The 15,771-nt window shown below is 58.2% G+C and overlaps 2 protein-coding genes across 6 annotated transcripts; both read left to right on the forward strand.

Moving 5' to 3' along the window:
- Positions 1 to 1,215: 1,215 nt before the first annotated feature.
- On the forward strand, positions 1,216 to 7,495 carry S100A10 (S100 calcium binding protein A10). Its single transcript, XM_063176567.1, has 3 exons — positions 1,216 to 1,287; positions 5,055 to 5,210; positions 7,128 to 7,495. The coding sequence occupies exons 2-3, from the start codon at positions 5,079 to 5,081 to the stop codon at positions 7,287 to 7,289; spliced, it is 294 nt and encodes a 97-aa protein (XP_063032637.1). The 5' UTR covers positions 1,216 to 1,287; positions 5,055 to 5,078; the 3' UTR covers positions 7,290 to 7,495.
- Positions 7,496 to 9,415: 1,920 nt separating this feature from the next.
- Positions 9,416 to 14,739, forward strand: LOC134429401 (acyl-coenzyme A thioesterase THEM4-like). 5 transcript variants are annotated; one of them, XM_063176561.1, is made up of 7 exons: positions 9,416 to 9,455; positions 9,697 to 9,832; positions 10,080 to 10,486; positions 11,511 to 11,679; positions 12,678 to 12,788; positions 13,681 to 13,805; positions 14,503 to 14,739. In XM_063176561.1, the coding sequence occupies exons 3-7, from the start codon at positions 10,276 to 10,278 to the stop codon at positions 14,562 to 14,564; spliced, it is 678 nt and encodes a 225-aa protein (XP_063032631.1). In that variant the 5' UTR covers positions 9,416 to 9,455; positions 9,697 to 9,832; positions 10,080 to 10,275; the 3' UTR covers positions 14,565 to 14,739. The 5 variants fall into 5 exon arrangements, with proteins under 5 accessions (XP_063032631.1, XP_063032627.1, XP_063032629.1 ...); XM_063176557.1 differs by having other exon boundaries at positions 10,157 to 10,486; XM_063176559.1 differs by having other exon boundaries at positions 10,223 to 10,486.
- Positions 14,740 to 15,771: the final 1,032 nt, after the last annotated feature.

A 15,771-nucleotide genomic window follows, 5' to 3' on the forward strand; every position in this document is an offset into this window, starting at 1 on the left:
GTTAGCACGGGGCGGGCGCCATCTTGAGTGAGGGCAGACGGGCAGCGCGAGGCTGCGTGGCGGGACTGGCGCCATCTTGGAAATCGTGAGGCGGAGGCGCCGCCATCTTAACTGAGGGCAGCAAGGGGGGGTCTGGGGGGGTTTGAGGAGATTTTGAGGATTTTTTAGGGCGTTTTGAGGATTGAGGGAAGGGGTGAGGAGAGGAGGGTGGAGATGGGGTCAGGGGGTTCCTGTGAGGGAGGGGAGAGCGGTGGGGTGGGGTAGATTGAGAGGGGATACGCGGGGGGATGAGAGGGACAATGTGGGGTGAGGACAACGGGAGGAGGAGGAGGAGGAGCCCGTCCTGAGGGCGGGGAGGACACCCTGGCGACAAGGAGGCGACAATGAGGGGGGGCAATGCCACCCCCATGGCCCCGAGCGCTCCCCGCCCCCACCCACGGGTGGGGCCCTTCACCTTTGCCCCTTCCTGGGTGGGGAAACTGAGGCAGGGCAGGGATGGGACGGGGGGGGTGACCTGGGTGTGTCCCCCCCCTCACCATCAATGTCCCCTCCCCCCCTCTCTCTGCTGCCCCGGGGCGCGGCAATGAACGATTGTAATTGTAATTATTGTAATTAGTGTCATTAGCGCGGCACGCGCCACCGCGGCGCCGGGCCCTGAACGAACCGGGGGCGGCGCGGGGGGAACCTCTGTGAGGGACCCACGGGGTTGGGGGGACACCGGGGTTGGGGGAACACCGGGGAGGGACCGAGGGGACACCGGGGGGGACACGGGGAGGTTTTTCAGGATCACACCGGCGCTTCCCGGGTGGTCCCCGGTGCCACGAGGGGGTCCCGGTGGTGTCCCCGGTGTCCCGGGTGCCCGAGGGGGGTCTCGGAACAGAACCCGGAGGAGTCCCCGGTGAACCGGGAGGGTCCTCGGTGTCCGGGGAAGGTCCCGAGGGGTGTCCCCGCTGTCCCGGGTGCCCGGGGGGGGGGGGTCCCGGAACAGAACCGGGAGTGTCTCCGGTGTCCCCGGAAGATCTCAGAGAGGGTCCCCCATGTCCCCAGGGGGGTCCCGGTGTTGTCCCGTCTGTCCCCGGTGGTGTCCCCGCCATCCCGGGTGGCGCTGATGGCGCTGGGGGCCCCAGCCCGGGGCGGGGCGCGGTGCCCGGGCGGTGTCCGGGCGGTCCCGGTGAGTCACGGTGCCCCCCCCGAGCCCCCCCGGTCCGGCCCGCCCCCGCCGTGCATATCCCGGGCCGGACCGCGCCCCGGCACTGTCCGCACCGAGCACCGAGCCCCGCACGCACGGTGAGTGAGAGACAGCGGCACCCCCGGGAACGGGAACGGGGGCTCGGTCCCGCACCCCAATAACGGGGAACCCCATCTCTAAATCCGGGTTTGGGCTCGAAATCCCGGTCTGGGGTCTAAATTCTGATTTGGGGTCCTCCGTCCGGTAACAGGAACTGGGAGTCGGTCCCGCACCCCAAAATGGGGAACCCCATCTCTAAATCCGGTTTGGGGTACCCCGCCCGGTAACGGGAACGGGACTGGGGTTGGGACCCCAAAATTAGGGAACCCCATCCCTAAATCCCGGTCTGGGGTCTTAATTCCAGTTTGGGGTCCCCCTCCCGGTCCCGGTAACGGGGAGTCGGTCCCGCACCCCAAAATGGGGGAAACCCATCCCCAAATCCCGGTTTGGGGTTTAAATTCCGGTTTGGGGTCCCCCTGCCCGGTAACGGGAACGGGACTCGGTCCCGCACCCCAAAATGGGGGAAACCCATCCCCAAATCCCGGTTTGGGGTCTAAATTCCGGTTTGGGGTAACCCACCCGGTAACGGGAACGGGACTCGGTGCTGCACCCCAATAACGGAGAACCCCATCTCTAAATCCCCGTTTGGGGTCTAAATTCTGATTTGGGGTGCCCGGTAAGTAACGGGAACGGGGAGCCCCATCCCGGTTTTTGGGGTGTCTCCATCCCCAGACCCCATTTTGGGCGGGATCAATCCTGGCCCCAAATTTGGGGTCCCGCTCCCCGATTTTGGGGGGGAATTTTGAGCATCACTTGGGGGAACCCCATCCCTGTCCCCCACTTTGGGGGTCTCCATCTCCAAACCCCCTTTTTGGGGGTCCCCACCCTTTTGGGGTGTTCACTTTTGGGGTGGTTCCATCTTTTTTTTTTTGGGGTTCCCCCTTCTTGGGGTGGTTCCCATTTTCTGGGGTCACTTTTGGGGGAGTTCCTCCTTTTTGGGGCGATTCCTCCTTTTTTTCTTTGAGGGTTCCCCTTTTTTTTTTAGGGTCCCACTTTCCCTGGGGGTCACTTTTGGGGGTATTCCCACTTTTTTTGGGGGGAAGCATTTTGGGAATTGCTCCTTTTTTTGAAAATTCCCCTTTTTTGGGGGGATTCTCTTTTTAAGGGGGGGGGGAATTCCTCCTTTTTTGGGGATTCCTCCTTTTTGGGGAATTCCTTCTTTTTTTGGGGGATCTCTCTCACTTTGGGGACTCCTTTTTGGAGGAATTCCCCCTATTTTGGGGGGAATTTTTCCTTTTTTGGGGGGAGTTTCGTTTTTTTTTTGGGGGGGGGATTTCTCCTTTTTGGCGATTCCCCCATTTTGGGGGATTCCTTCTTTTTAGGGGATTCCTCCCTTTTGAGGCAATTCCTTCTTTTTGAGGGAATTCCTCCATTTTGGGGGGTTCCTCTTTTTTTTGGAGGGGGGGTTCCTCCTTTTTTAGGGGATTCCTCCTTTTTTGGGGGCTCCTTCCTTTTGGGGGGATTCCTCCTTTTTGAGGGAGTTCCTTTTTGGGACGTTCCTCCTTTTTAGGGGATTCCTCCTTTTTGGGGAGGGGGATTCTGCCTTATTTTTTGAGGGAATTCCTCAATTTCCTGGGGGGTTTCCTCCTTTTTAGGGGATTCCTCCTTTTTTTGGGGGGTTCCCCCTTTTTAGGGCATTCTTAATTTTGGCGGGATTCCTCTTTTTTTTTAGGACATTCCTCCTTTTCGGGGCGTTTCCCATTTTCTCAACTCTTCCCCATTTCCCTCGGTCACTTTTAGGGTGGATCCCTTCATTTTTTACCATTTTTTATTTTTTTATTTGGGGTCCCTCCCCCCGTGAGTCACCGGGGTGTCCCCAAGGGGGTGGGGGTGACACGGCCACACCCTCGGGACGTGTCCCCCTCGTGTCCCCCCCGCCCCATCCCGGGGCTGAGTCACGGCCGGAGCATTCCCGGACATTCCTGGGAAATCCGCGGCCGGGGGAGGGGCGGGAATGGGGGGGTTTGGGGGGTCCTGAAGGGATTTTGGGGGGTCCTGGAGGGATTTGAGGGGTCCTGAAGGGATTTGGGGTTCCCAGGAGGGGTTTTGAGGGGCCAAGGGGGGGATTTGGGGGGGTCCTGGAGGGATTTGGGTGGTCCTGAAGGGATTTTGGGGGGTCCTGGAAGGATTTGGGGTTCCCAGGAGGGGTTTTGAGGGGCCAAGCGGGGGATTTTGGGGGGTCCTGGAGGGATTTGGGGTTCCCAGAAGGGGTTTTGAGGGCCCAAGGGGGGGGTTTGGGGGGTCCTGGAGGGATTTTGGGGAATGCTGGAGGGATTTGGGGGGTTCTGGAGGGATTTGGGGGTTCCCAGGAGGGATTTTGGGGGGTCCTGGAGGGATTTTAGGTGGTCCTGAAGGGATTTTGGGGGGTTCTGGAGGGATTTTGGGGGGTCCTGAAGGGACTTTGGGGGGATCCAGGGGGGATTTTTGGGGGAATTTTGGCGTCCCAGGAGGGATTTTTGGGGGGTCCTGGAGGGATTTGAGGGAGTGCTGGAGGGATTTGGGGTTCCCAGGGAAGGATTTGGGGGGTCCTGGAGGGATTTTGGGGGGTTCTGGAGGGATTTGGGGATGGAAACAGGAATTTTGGGGTCACAGGAGGGAATTTTAGGGGGCTCGGGGGGACTTTTGGGGGTCCCGGGAAGGAATTTTGGGATGGTCCTGGAAGGATTTGGGGGTCTTGGGAAGGAATTTTGGGGAGTTCAGGAGGAATTTGGGTCATCCAGGAGGGATTTTGGGGGTGCTCAGGGGGGATTTGGGGATCCAGGAGGGATTTGGGGGTTCCTGGAGGGACTTTGGGGGGGTCCAGGGGGGATTTTTGGGGAAATTTTGGGGTTCCCAGGAGGAATTTTGGGATTTCCAAGAAGGATTTTGGGGGGTTCAGAAGGAATTTTGTTGAGGTCCAGAAGGAATTTTGGGGAGCTCAGGTGGAATTTGGGTGATCCAGGAGGGATTTTGGGGTTCCCATTGGGAATTTGTGTTCCCCATTGGGATTTTTGGGGATCCCCTCAGTAATTTTGGGGTTCCCATTGGGATTTTGGGGTTCCCAGCAGGAACTTCAGGTTTCCCATCAGGATTTTGGGGTTCCTATCAGGATTTTGGGGTTCCTATCAGGATTTTGGGGTTCCCAGCAGGAATTTCAGGTTTCCTGTCAGGATTTTTGGGGTTCCCATCAGGATTTTGGGTTCCCATCAGGAATTTCAAGTTTCCAATGAGGGTTTCTGGGTTCCCACCAGGATTTTTGGGGTTCCCATTGGGATTTTTGGGTTCCCATCAGGAATTTCAGGTTTCCCGTTGGGATTTTTGTGTTTCCCATCAGGATTTTGTGTTTCCCATCAGGATTTTTGGGTTCCCATCAGGAATTTCAGGTTTCCCATTAGGATTTTTGATTTCCCATCAGGAATTTCAAGTTTCCAATTGGGGTTTTTTGGGTTTCCATCAGGAATTTTGTGTTTCCTATTGGGATTTCAGGTTTCCCATCAGGAATTTCAGGTTTCCCATCGGGATTTTGCGTTTCCCATCGGGATTTTGGGTTTCCCATCGGGATTTTTGGGGTTCCCATCAGGAATTTTTGGGTTCCCATCAGGAATTTCAAGTTTCCCTTTGGGATTTTGGGTTCCCATCAGGAATTTCAAGTTTCTGATGGAAGTTTTTGGGTTCCTATCAGGATTTTTGTATCGCCCATTGGGATTTTTGGGGTTCCCAGTATGATTTTTGTGTTTCCCATTGGGATTTTTGGGGTTCCCAGTCTGAGTTTTGGTTTTCCCACCAGGATTTTGGCAGCCCCGGGGTCAGGATGCCGTCGCAGCTGGAGCACGCCATGGAGACGCTGATGTTCACCTTCCACAAGTACGCGGGGGACAAGGAGCACCTGGCCAAGGAGGACCTCAGGGCGCTCATGGACAAGGAGTTCCCGGGATTCCTCGAGGTGGGCATGGCTCTGGGGGGTCCAGGGCGTCCATGGGATCCATGGGGTGGGATCCATGAGATGGCATCTATGGGATCTATGAGAGCCATAGGATGAGATCCATGAGATGGGGTGGGATCCATGAGATGGCATCTATGGGATCCATGGGGTGGCATCTATGGGATCCATGAGATCGGGTGGGATGGGATCTATGTGAGCCATGGGGTGAGATCCATGGGATGGGATCCATGGGGTGGGATGGGATGGGATCTCTCTATGCCATGGGATGGGATCCAGGAGATTTCATCTATGGGATGGGATCCATGGGATGGGGTGGGATCCATGGGGTGGGATCTATGGGATCCATGGGATGGGATGGGATCCATGAATGGGGTGGAATCCATGAGATGGCATCTATGGGATCCATGGGGTGGGATCTATGGGATCCATGAGATCAGGTGGGATGGGATCTATCTGAGCCATGGGGTGAGATCCATGGGATGGGATGGGATCCATGAGATGACATCTATGGGATCCATGGGATGGGATCCATGGGATGGGATAGGATGGGATCTCTGTGAGCCATGGTATGGAATCCATGAGATTTCATCTATGGGATCCATGGGATTTCATCTATGGGATGGGATCCATAGGATGGGATCAGTGGGAGCTAGAGAACCCCGAGATCAAACCCCATAAACCTTGGGATGGGATCTCATAAACCCTGGGATCAAACCAGGCAGAACCCCTGGGATGGGATCCCACAGAACTCTGGGATCAGATCCCATAAACCCCAGGATCAAACCCCATAAACCTTGGGATCAGGGGGTGATGATCCCCCCATTCCCTCCATTCCCATTTAGGATCTGACCCCATTCCCATTTAGGATCTGACCCTTTTTTCCCCATTTTTCCCCCCAGAACCATCATGACCCCAACACCCTGGAGCTGACCCTGTGGGACCACATTCCCATTTAGGAACTCACCCTTCTTCCACCAGAACCAGTGGGACCCCATTCCCATTTAGGATCTGACCCTGTTCCCATTTAGGATCTGACCCATTTCCCCCCGTTTTTCCCCCAGAACCAGTGGGACCCCAACACCCTGCAGTGGGACCCTGTTCCCATTTGGGATCTGACCCTTTTTCCCTGTTTTCCCCATTTTTTCCCCCAGAACCAGCGCGACCCCAATGCCCTGGATCAGATCCTGTGGGATCTGACCCCATTCCCATTTAGGATCTGACCCTGTTCCCATTTGGGATCTGACCCCATTCCCATTTGGGATCTGACCCATTTTCCCCATTTTTTCCCCCAGAACCAGCAGGACCCAAATGCCCTGGAGTGGGACCCCATTCCCATTTAGGATCTGACCCCATTCCCATTTGGGATCTCACCCATTTTCCCCATTTTTTCCCCCAGAACCAGCAGGACCCCAATGCCCTGGAGTGGGACCCTGTTCCCATTTAGGATCTGACCCATTTTTCCCCCATTTTCCCCCAGAACCAGCGGGACCCCAACGCCCTGGAGTGGGACCCTGTTCCTATTTAGGATCTGACCCTTTTTCCCTGTTTTCCCCATTTTTTCCCCCAGAACCAGCGTGACCCCAATGCCCTGGATCAGATCCTGTGGGATCTGACCCCATTCCCATTTAGGGTCTAACCCCATTCCCATTTGGGATCTGACCCATTTTTCCCCATTTTTTCCCCCAGAACCAGCAGGACCCCAATGCCCTGGAGTGGGACCCCGTTCCCATTTGGGATCTGACCCCGTTCCCATTTAGGATCTGACCCCATTCCCATTTGGGATCTCACCCATTTTCCCCATTTTTTTCCCCAGAACCAGCGGGACCCAAATGCCCTGGAGTGGGACCCCGTTCCCATTTAGGATCTGACCCCGTTCCCATTTAGGATCTGACCCATTTTCCCCCGTTTTTCCCCCAGAACCAGCGCGACCCCAACGCCCTGGATCGCATCCTGCGGGACGTTGAGCAGAGCCGCGATGGCCGCGTCGGCTTCCAGGGCTTCTTCTCGCTGGTGGCCGGGCTCACCATTGCCTGCAACGACTACTTCGTGCAGCACATGAAGCAGCGCGGCCACCGCTGAGCCCCCCACCCATGGGTGCCCCCCACCCATCTTAGGGTGTCACCCCAAACCCGCCTTGGATCCTCCCTTAACCCTAAATGTGTGCCTTGATCCTTCCTTGGGGTTTTGAACCTTTCCTATGAGGTCCTGACCCTCCCCGATGGGCTGAGACGCCCCCCCCCAAAGGGGTGATGAACCCCTCCCCACCCATGGGTGCCCCCCACCCATCTTAGGGTGTCACCCCAAACCCACCTTGGATCATCTCTTAACCCTAAATCCTTCCTCCTAACCCTTGATCTCCCTTTGGGGTTCTGACCCCTTCCCCCTGAGGGTCCTGAGCCCACCCAGGGGTTCCTGACCCCCCACATTGCAAGCTGAGACCCCCCCACCCATGGGTGCCCCCCACCCACCTGGGGATGTCACCCCAAAACCATCCTGGATCCTCCCTTAACCCTAAATGTGTGCCCTGACCCTGATTTGGGGTCCTGACCCCCCCATGGGTGCCTCCATCTCCCCCATGGGTGCCCCCAGCCCCCCCCAGCTCTGTTGGGACCCTTCATTGTCCCCCCCTGCCCCCATGGGTGCCCCCCACCCCGGGGTGCTGCCCTGACCCCCCAATAAAGGGTTTTGTATGAATCGGGGTCTCGCTGTTCTTGGGGTCCCTTTGGGGTCACTTTGAGATTCCTTTTGGTGTCACATTGGGGTCCTTTTGGGGTCTTTCTCAATTTGGGGTCTCTTGGGAGTCCTTTTGGGGTCACTTTGGGGGTCTCTTTGGGGTCCTTTTGGGGTCCCTCTCCCCTTGGGAGTCCTTTTGGGGTCCCTTTGGGGAGACTCGGGGTGGTTTGGGGCTGCTGGGAGCTGTGTGGGGTGACAGTGGGGTCCATGGGGGTGCATAGGGCTCTGTAGGGGATCTGTGGGGTTCTACAGGGGATCTCTGTAGGGTTCCATAGGGTCTCTGTAGGGTTCCATGGGGTTCCATAGCTCTCTATAGGGCTTCTATAGGGTATCTCTCTGTAGGGTTTCTATAGGGATCTCTATAGGGTCTCTATAGGGTTTCTATAGGGTCTCTCTCCATAGAGTTCCACAGGGTGCCATTGGGTGTCTGTAGGGTATCTCACGGTAGGGTTCTCTATAGGGTTCCATAGGTCTCTGTGGGGTATCTATGGGGTCTCTATCGGATCTCTATAGGGTCTCTATGGGGTCTCTATGGGGTTCCATAGGTCTCTGTAGGGTCTCTATGGGGTTCCATAGGTCTCTATAGGGTCCCTATAGGGTCTCTCTCCATAGGGTTCCACAGGGCTCTATGGGGTCTCCACAAGGTGCCATTGGGTCTCTATAGGGTATCTCTCTATGGGGTCTCTATAGGGTCTCTATGGGGTTTCTATAGGGTCTCTATGGGGTCTCTATGGGGTCTCTATAGGGTTTCTCTCTATGGGATCTCTATAGGGTCTCTCTGGGGTCTCTATGGGGTCTCTATAGGGTCTCTATGGGGTTTCTCTCTATGGGATCTCTATAGGGTTTCTATGGGGTCTCTATGGGGTCTCTATAGGATTTCTATGGGGTCTCTATAGGGTTTCTCTCTATGGGGTCTCTATGGGGTCTCTATAGGGTCTCTATGGGGTCTCTATAGGGTTTCTATAGGGTCTCTATGGGGTCTCTATAGGATTTCTATGGGGTTTCTATGGGGTCTCTATAGGGTATCTCTCTATGGGGTTTCTATGGGGTCTCTATAGGGTATCTCTCTATGGGGTCTCTATAGGGTCTCTATGGGGTCTCTATGGGGTCTCTATAGGGTATCTCTCTATGGGGTCTCTATAGGGTCTCTATGGGGTCTCTATAGGGTTTCTATGGGGTCTCTATAGGGTCTCTATGGGGTCTCTATAGGGTCTCTATGGGGTCTCTATAGGGTTTCTCTCTATGGGGTTTCTATGGGGTCTCTATAGGGTATCTCTCTATGGGGTCTCTATGGGGTCTCTATGGGGTCTCTATGGGGTCTCTATAGGGTTTCTCTCTATAGGGTTTCTATGGGGTCTCTATAGGGTTTCTCTCTATGGGTTGTCTGTGGGGTTTCTCTCTGCGCGGCTCCACACGCCTCCCTTCCGGTCTCTCAAGGCCCCGCCCCCGGAAGCGGGGAAACCCGGAAGCGCCGTGACGTCACGGCGGTGGGCGGGGCCTCGGCGAGCGCGGGTCCGGGCAGGGCTGGGGACAGGGAGGGGACACGGGGGGGACACGGGGGGGACACGGGGGGACAGAGCGGGAAGGGCCGGGCAGGGGGAGCAGAGCGGGGCGGGGACCCGGGGGGGACACGGTGACATTGGCTGGGGGCGGGGCGGGCGGGTGACGTCACGGGTAGTGGGGCGGGGGCTAGTGTGACCGCGCTGGTGACGTCACCGGCGGGTGTGACAGCACGGCTGACGTCACTGACCAGGTGTGACAGCAGCAGTGACCGCAGTGACGTCGGCAGCGAGCTCAGTGGCCAGTGACATCACCAATGTCACCAGGAACCAGGTGTGACATCAGCAACCGTGTGTGACATCATCAGTGACATCATCACTGACGAACAGGTGTGACATCCCCCAGTGCCACCTCGCTCCAGGTGTGACACCAGCAGTGACCTCATTGTCCCTTTGTGACGTCACCAAGCGCTGTGACCCTGGTGTCATTGTGGTGCCATTGTGGTGATGTCACCGTGACATCACGGTGACATTGCTGTGACCTTAAGGGGAGGTTGCGATGATGTCACGGTGACATCACTGTGACATTGCGGTGACATTGTGGTGACATCGCAATGACATCGTGGTGACATCACAGTGACATTGCGGTGACATTCTGGTGACATTGCGGTGACATTGCAATGACATCGTTGTGACATTGTGGTGACGTCGCAGTGACATTGCGGTGACACTCCGGTGACATTGTTGTGACATTGTGGTGACATCGCATTGACGCTGCAGTGACATTGTGGTGACATCACGGTGACGTCTCGGTGCCAGGTGCCACCCCGGCCATGCTGCGCGGTGCCCGGGCGGTGGCCCTGTTCCTGTCCCCTGTCCCGTGTCCCCGGCGCCGCTGTCACCGTCCGTGTCCCCCCCCGCGGGACCTGGCTGTCCCCAACCCCGGCTGGAGCGAGCGCATGCGGGAGCGGCACCGGGAGCTGCTGGAGCGGGCGCGGGACGAGGGCTGGACACGGGTGCCGAGCTACCGGAGATTCCTGCCGCGTGAGTGACACTGTCATTGTCACCTGTGTCATTGTCACCTGTGTCATTGTGTCATTGTCATTGTCACTGTGTCATTGTCACCTGTGTCATTGTGTCATTGTCACTGTGTCATTGTCATCTGTGTCATTGTCACTGTCACTGTGTCAGCATGGACACGGGACGAGGGCTGGACACGGGTGCCGAGCTACCGGAGATTCCTGCCACGTGAGTGACACTGTCATTGTGTCATTGTCATTGTCACTGTGTCATTGTCACCTGTGTCATTGTCATCTGTGTCATTGTGTCATTGTCACTGTGTCATTGTCACTGTCACTGTGTCAGCATGGGCACAGGACGAGGGCTGGACACGGGTGCCGAGCTACCGGAGATTCCTGCCACGTGAGTGACACTGTCATTGTCACCTGTGTCATTGTCACCTGTGTCATTGTGTCATTGTCACCTGTGTCATTGTGTCATTGTCACTGTGTCATTGTCACCTGTGTCATTGTCACTGTGTCATTGTGTGACTGTTCACTGTCACTGTGTCACCATGGGCGCGGGACGAGGGCTGGACACGGGTGCCATCCTACCGGAGATACCGCCCACGTGAGTGACACTGTCATTGTCACCTGTGTCATTGTCACTGTGTCATTGTCATTGTCACTGTGTCATTGTGTCATTGTCACTGTCACTGTGTCACCATGGGCACGGGACGAGGGCTGGACACGGGTGCCGAGCTACTGGAGATTCCTGCCACGTGAGTGACACTGTCATTGTGTCATTGTCATTGTCACTGTGTCATTGTCACCTGTGTCACTGTGTCACCTGTGTCATTGTCACTGTGTCACCCATATTACCTCTGTCACCTGTGTCACCTGTCACCACTGTCACCTGTGTCACCATATCCCCAATGTCACCTAACGCTGCCATCGCTGTCTGTGTAGGTCCCTGTGTCATCATTGTCCCCAGTGTCCCCAAACCCCCTGTCCCCATCCCTGCAGTGTCCCCAAGCGTCCCCAGCCCGGTGACAGCGCTGTCCCCGCAGAGATGGTGGGGCTGCCTGGTGACGGTGACGGTGACAGGGACACGCGGCTGTTCCCGAGGGCCATCGAGGGCGACGGGGACGGCTTCGAGTTCGTCACCTTCCTGAATGTCCCCAAGGGCCGCCTGCGCTGCCTGTGCCAGCTGGGGCCCTTCCTGGAGGGACACCCGGGGTGAGTGACACCATTGTCACCCAGTGTCACCTACTGTCACCTATTGTCATGTACTGTCACCTGTTGTCACCTCCTGCGCCAGCTGGGGCCTTTCCTCGAGGGACACCCGGAGTGAGTGACACCATTGTCACTCATTGTCACCCACTGTCCCTTGCTGTCACCTCCTGTCACCTGCTGTCACCTCTTGTCACCTCTTGTCACCTGCTGTCACCTCCTGTGCCAGCTGGGGCCCTTCCTGGAGGGACACCTGGGGTGAGTGTCACCATTGTCACCCAGTGTCACCTCCTGTCACCTACTGTCACCTCCTGTCATGTACTGTCACCTGCTGTCACCCACTGTCACCCATTGTCACCTCCTGTCCCCTGTGTGACACTGCTGCCATCTGTCTGTCACCCTCATGTCCCCTGGTGTCCCTTTCACATCACCCCAGCTGTCCCAATGTCCCCTCTTGTCCCCAATGTCCCCTTTTGTCCCCAATGTCCCCTTTTGTCCCTACTGCCCCAGCTGTCCCCAATGTCCCTTCTTGTCCCCAATGTCCCCTTTGTCCCCATGTCCCCCAGCTGTCACCAATGTCCCCCTTGCTGTCCCATGTCCCCCAGCTGTCCCCAATGTCCCCCTTGCTGTCCCTAATGTCCTCCCAATGTCCCCAATGTCCCCCTGCTGTCCCCATGTCCCCAATGTCCCCAATGTCCCCAGTGTCCCCCTGCTGTCCCCAATGTCCCCAGTGTCCCCGTGTCCCCCTGCTGTCCCAATGTCCCCAATGTCCCCAGTGTCCCCTTGCTGTCCCCAATGTCCCCAATGTCCCCAATGTCCCAGTGTCCCCCTGCTGTCCCAATGTCCCCAATGTCCCCAATGTCCCCAATGTCCCCAATGTCCCCGTGTCCCCCTGCTGTCCCCAGTGTCCCCAATGTCCCCAATGTCCCCAGTGTCCCCAATGTCCCCATGTCCCCCTGCTGTCCTCAATGTCCCCAATGTCCCCAATGTCCCCGTGTCCCCAGGCTGGCGCACGGCGGTGCCATCGCCACCCTCATTGACACCTCGCTGGGGACGCTGGCGCTGGCGGTGGGCGGGCGCGTGGTGACAGCCAACCTGAGCATCGACTACCTGGAGTGAGTGCCACCGTCCCCACCGTGTCCCCAGGGGCGTCCCCAAGGGCCAGGGCGTGTCCCCAAGGGTGTCTCAAATGTCCCCAAAGGGCCAGGAGTGTCCCCAAGGGACAGGGCGTGTCCCCAAGGAGGGTCTGGATGTCCCCAGGGTGTCCCAAGGGTGGCCCGAGTGTCCCCAGGGGAGGGGACACACACCCAGAGGGACACAAGGGGACATGAGAGTGACAGGGGACACCGGGGTGACCGGGAGGGCACAAAGGGAGGGACAAGGGGACACAGGGTGGCACTGGGGTGACACACAAGGGACATCGGGGTGACCGGGGGGGACCCTGGGGACACAAGGGGACACTGAGGTGAGCGGGGAGGGACCCAGGGGCTGTGGCAGTGACCAGGCCCTGGTGTCACTCTGTGTCCCCAATGTCCCCTGGCCTGTCCCCGTGGGGACTGTGCTCCTGCTGGGGGTGACAGGGGTGACACAGGGGGCAGTGAGAGTGACAGGGGTGGCACAAGGGGCAGTGACAGTGACAGGGGTGGCACAGGGGGCAATGACAGTGACAGGGGTGGCACAGGGAGCCCCAATGTCACCTCCTGTCCCCAGGCCCGTCCCCCTGCTCTCGGTGCTCCTGCTCGGGGCGTTCCTGCAGCACGGGGGGCTGTGACAGTGACAGGGTGACACAGAGGTGACACAGAGGGGCAGCGTCAGTGGCAGGGGTGACATTTGGAGCCCTGGTGTCACCGTGTGTCCGCTGTGTCACCGTGTGTCCCCAGGCCTGTCCCCCTGCTCTCGGTGCTCCTGCTCGAGGCGTTCCTGCAGCACGGGGGGCTGTGACATTGACAGGGTGACACAGGGAGCCCCAGTGTCCCCAATGTCACCGTGTGTCCCCTGTGTCCCCAGGCCTGTCCCCCTGCTCTCGGTGCTCCTGCTCGAGGCGTTCCTGCAGCGCCACCAGGGCCGGAAGCTCTTCCTGAGCTGTGACCTGTGGGACGCCGAGGGGACAACGCTGCACGCCAAGGCCACCGGTGAGGGGACACTCAGGGGACACTGGGGACATTGGGGACATTGGGGATATTGGGGACACTGGGGACACTGGGGACATTGGGGACACTGGGGACAACACTGCATACCAAGGCCACCAGTGAGGGGACACTGGGGACATTGGGGACATCATTGGGGACACTGGGGACATTGGGGACACTGGGGACATTGGGGACACTGGGGACATCGGGGACATTGGGGACACTGGGGACACTGGGGACACTGGTGACATTGGGGACATTGGGGACATTGGGGACACTGGGGACATTGGGGACATTGGGGACACTGGTTACACTGGGGACATCAGGGACATCGGGGACACTGGGGACATTGGGGACAGCCTGGGGACACTGGGGACATTGGGGATATTGGGGACACTGGGGATATTGGGGACATTGGGGACACTGGGAATATTGGGACATCGGGGACATTGGGGACACTGGGGACACTGGGGACATTGGGGACACTGAGGACATCAGGGACATCGGGGACACTGGGGACATTGGGGACAGCCTGGGGACATCAGGGACATTGGGACATTGGGGACATCGGGGACAACGCTGCACACCGGGGCCACCCGTGAGGGACATTGGGGACAGGGCTGGGGACACACGCGGGGACACTGGAGGGGGGAGGCGGGGACACGCTTGGGGACACTGTGGGTGTCCCCTCTGTCCCCAGGGCTCTTCATCCAGCAGGACCTGCCCGAGGAGCCACCACGGGGAGGGGACAGCGGCCGGTGACTGTCACCCGTGCCACCTCCTGTGCCACCCGTGCCACCCGTGTGACCCTCGGTGCCCTCCCTGTCCCCCAGTGCCACCCTGGCTCTCCTTCAGCCACCCCTGGGTGTCCCCAAATGTCCCCCCCCCCCCCAAGTGTCCCCAAGTGTCCCCGTGCCCATCACGGCCGCTGCCACCACCCCTCGTGTCCCTTGTGTCACTTTGGGGTCCTGGGAGGGGGACTTGGGTGGGGACACCCCAAAATTGGGAACTTCGGGGGTCTCCGAACCCCAAAATTGGGAAATTTGGGGGTCTTTGTGCCCACAAAATTTGGGAACTTTGGGGGTCTCCGAACCCCAAAATTGGGATCTTTGGGGTCCCCGAACCCCAAAATTGAGCCCAGGGAGGATTTCGGGGTCCCTGCACCCCAGAAATGGGAACTCGGGGTCTTTGTGCCCCAAAATTTGGGAAATTTGGGGTCTCTGCACCCCCAAAATTTGGAGCTTTCAGGGCTTTGGGGGGGGGGAGGGGGTCGCTGTACCCCAAAAATGGGAAATTTGGGGTCTGGGTACCCCAAAATTGGGAACTTTGGGGGTCCCTGTACTCAAAAATGGGAAATTTGGGGAGTCAGGGGTCCCTGCACCCCAACATTTGGGAAATTTGGGGTTCCTGCACCTCAAACTGGAAACTTTGGGGGGTCCCCGTACCCCAAAATTGAGCCCAGGGAGGAGTTTGGGGTCTCTGAACCCCCAATTTGGGAACTTTGGGGTCCCTGCACCCCAAAAATGGGAACTTTGGGGTCTTTGTAACCCAAAAATGGGACATTTGGGGAGTCGGGGGTCCCTGCACCCCAAAAATGGGAACTCTGGGGTCTCTGCGCCCCAAAATTGATCAGTTTGGAGGCTCTGAACCCCAAAATTTGGAGCTTCGGGGGCTCGGGGCGTCCCTGCACCCCAAAATTGGGAACTTTGGGAGGATTTGGGGTCCGCCCCCCCCCTTCCGTGCCTCAGTTTCCCTGCGGGGCAATTCGGAAATTTCCCGCGTTTTTTTTTTTTTTTTTTTTTTTTTTTTGGGGGGGGGGGGTGGGGAGGGGCAGGATGCCGTGGGGGGAGGGGGGCGGGGACATTGGGGGGGGTGGGGGAGGGGCGGGGAAAATTTGGGGGGGGTTGGGTGGGGGGGGGGGAGCCCCGAGGCCTTAAAGGGGCCGCGCCCGGGTTGGGGCTGGGAGGGA

Source organism: Melospiza melodia, chromosome 25 (assembly GCF_035770615.1).
Source record: "Melospiza melodia melodia isolate bMelMel2 chromosome 25, bMelMel2.pri, whole genome shotgun sequence".
Lineage (NCBI taxonomy): Eukaryota > Metazoa > Chordata > Aves > Passeriformes > Passerellidae > Melospiza > Melospiza melodia.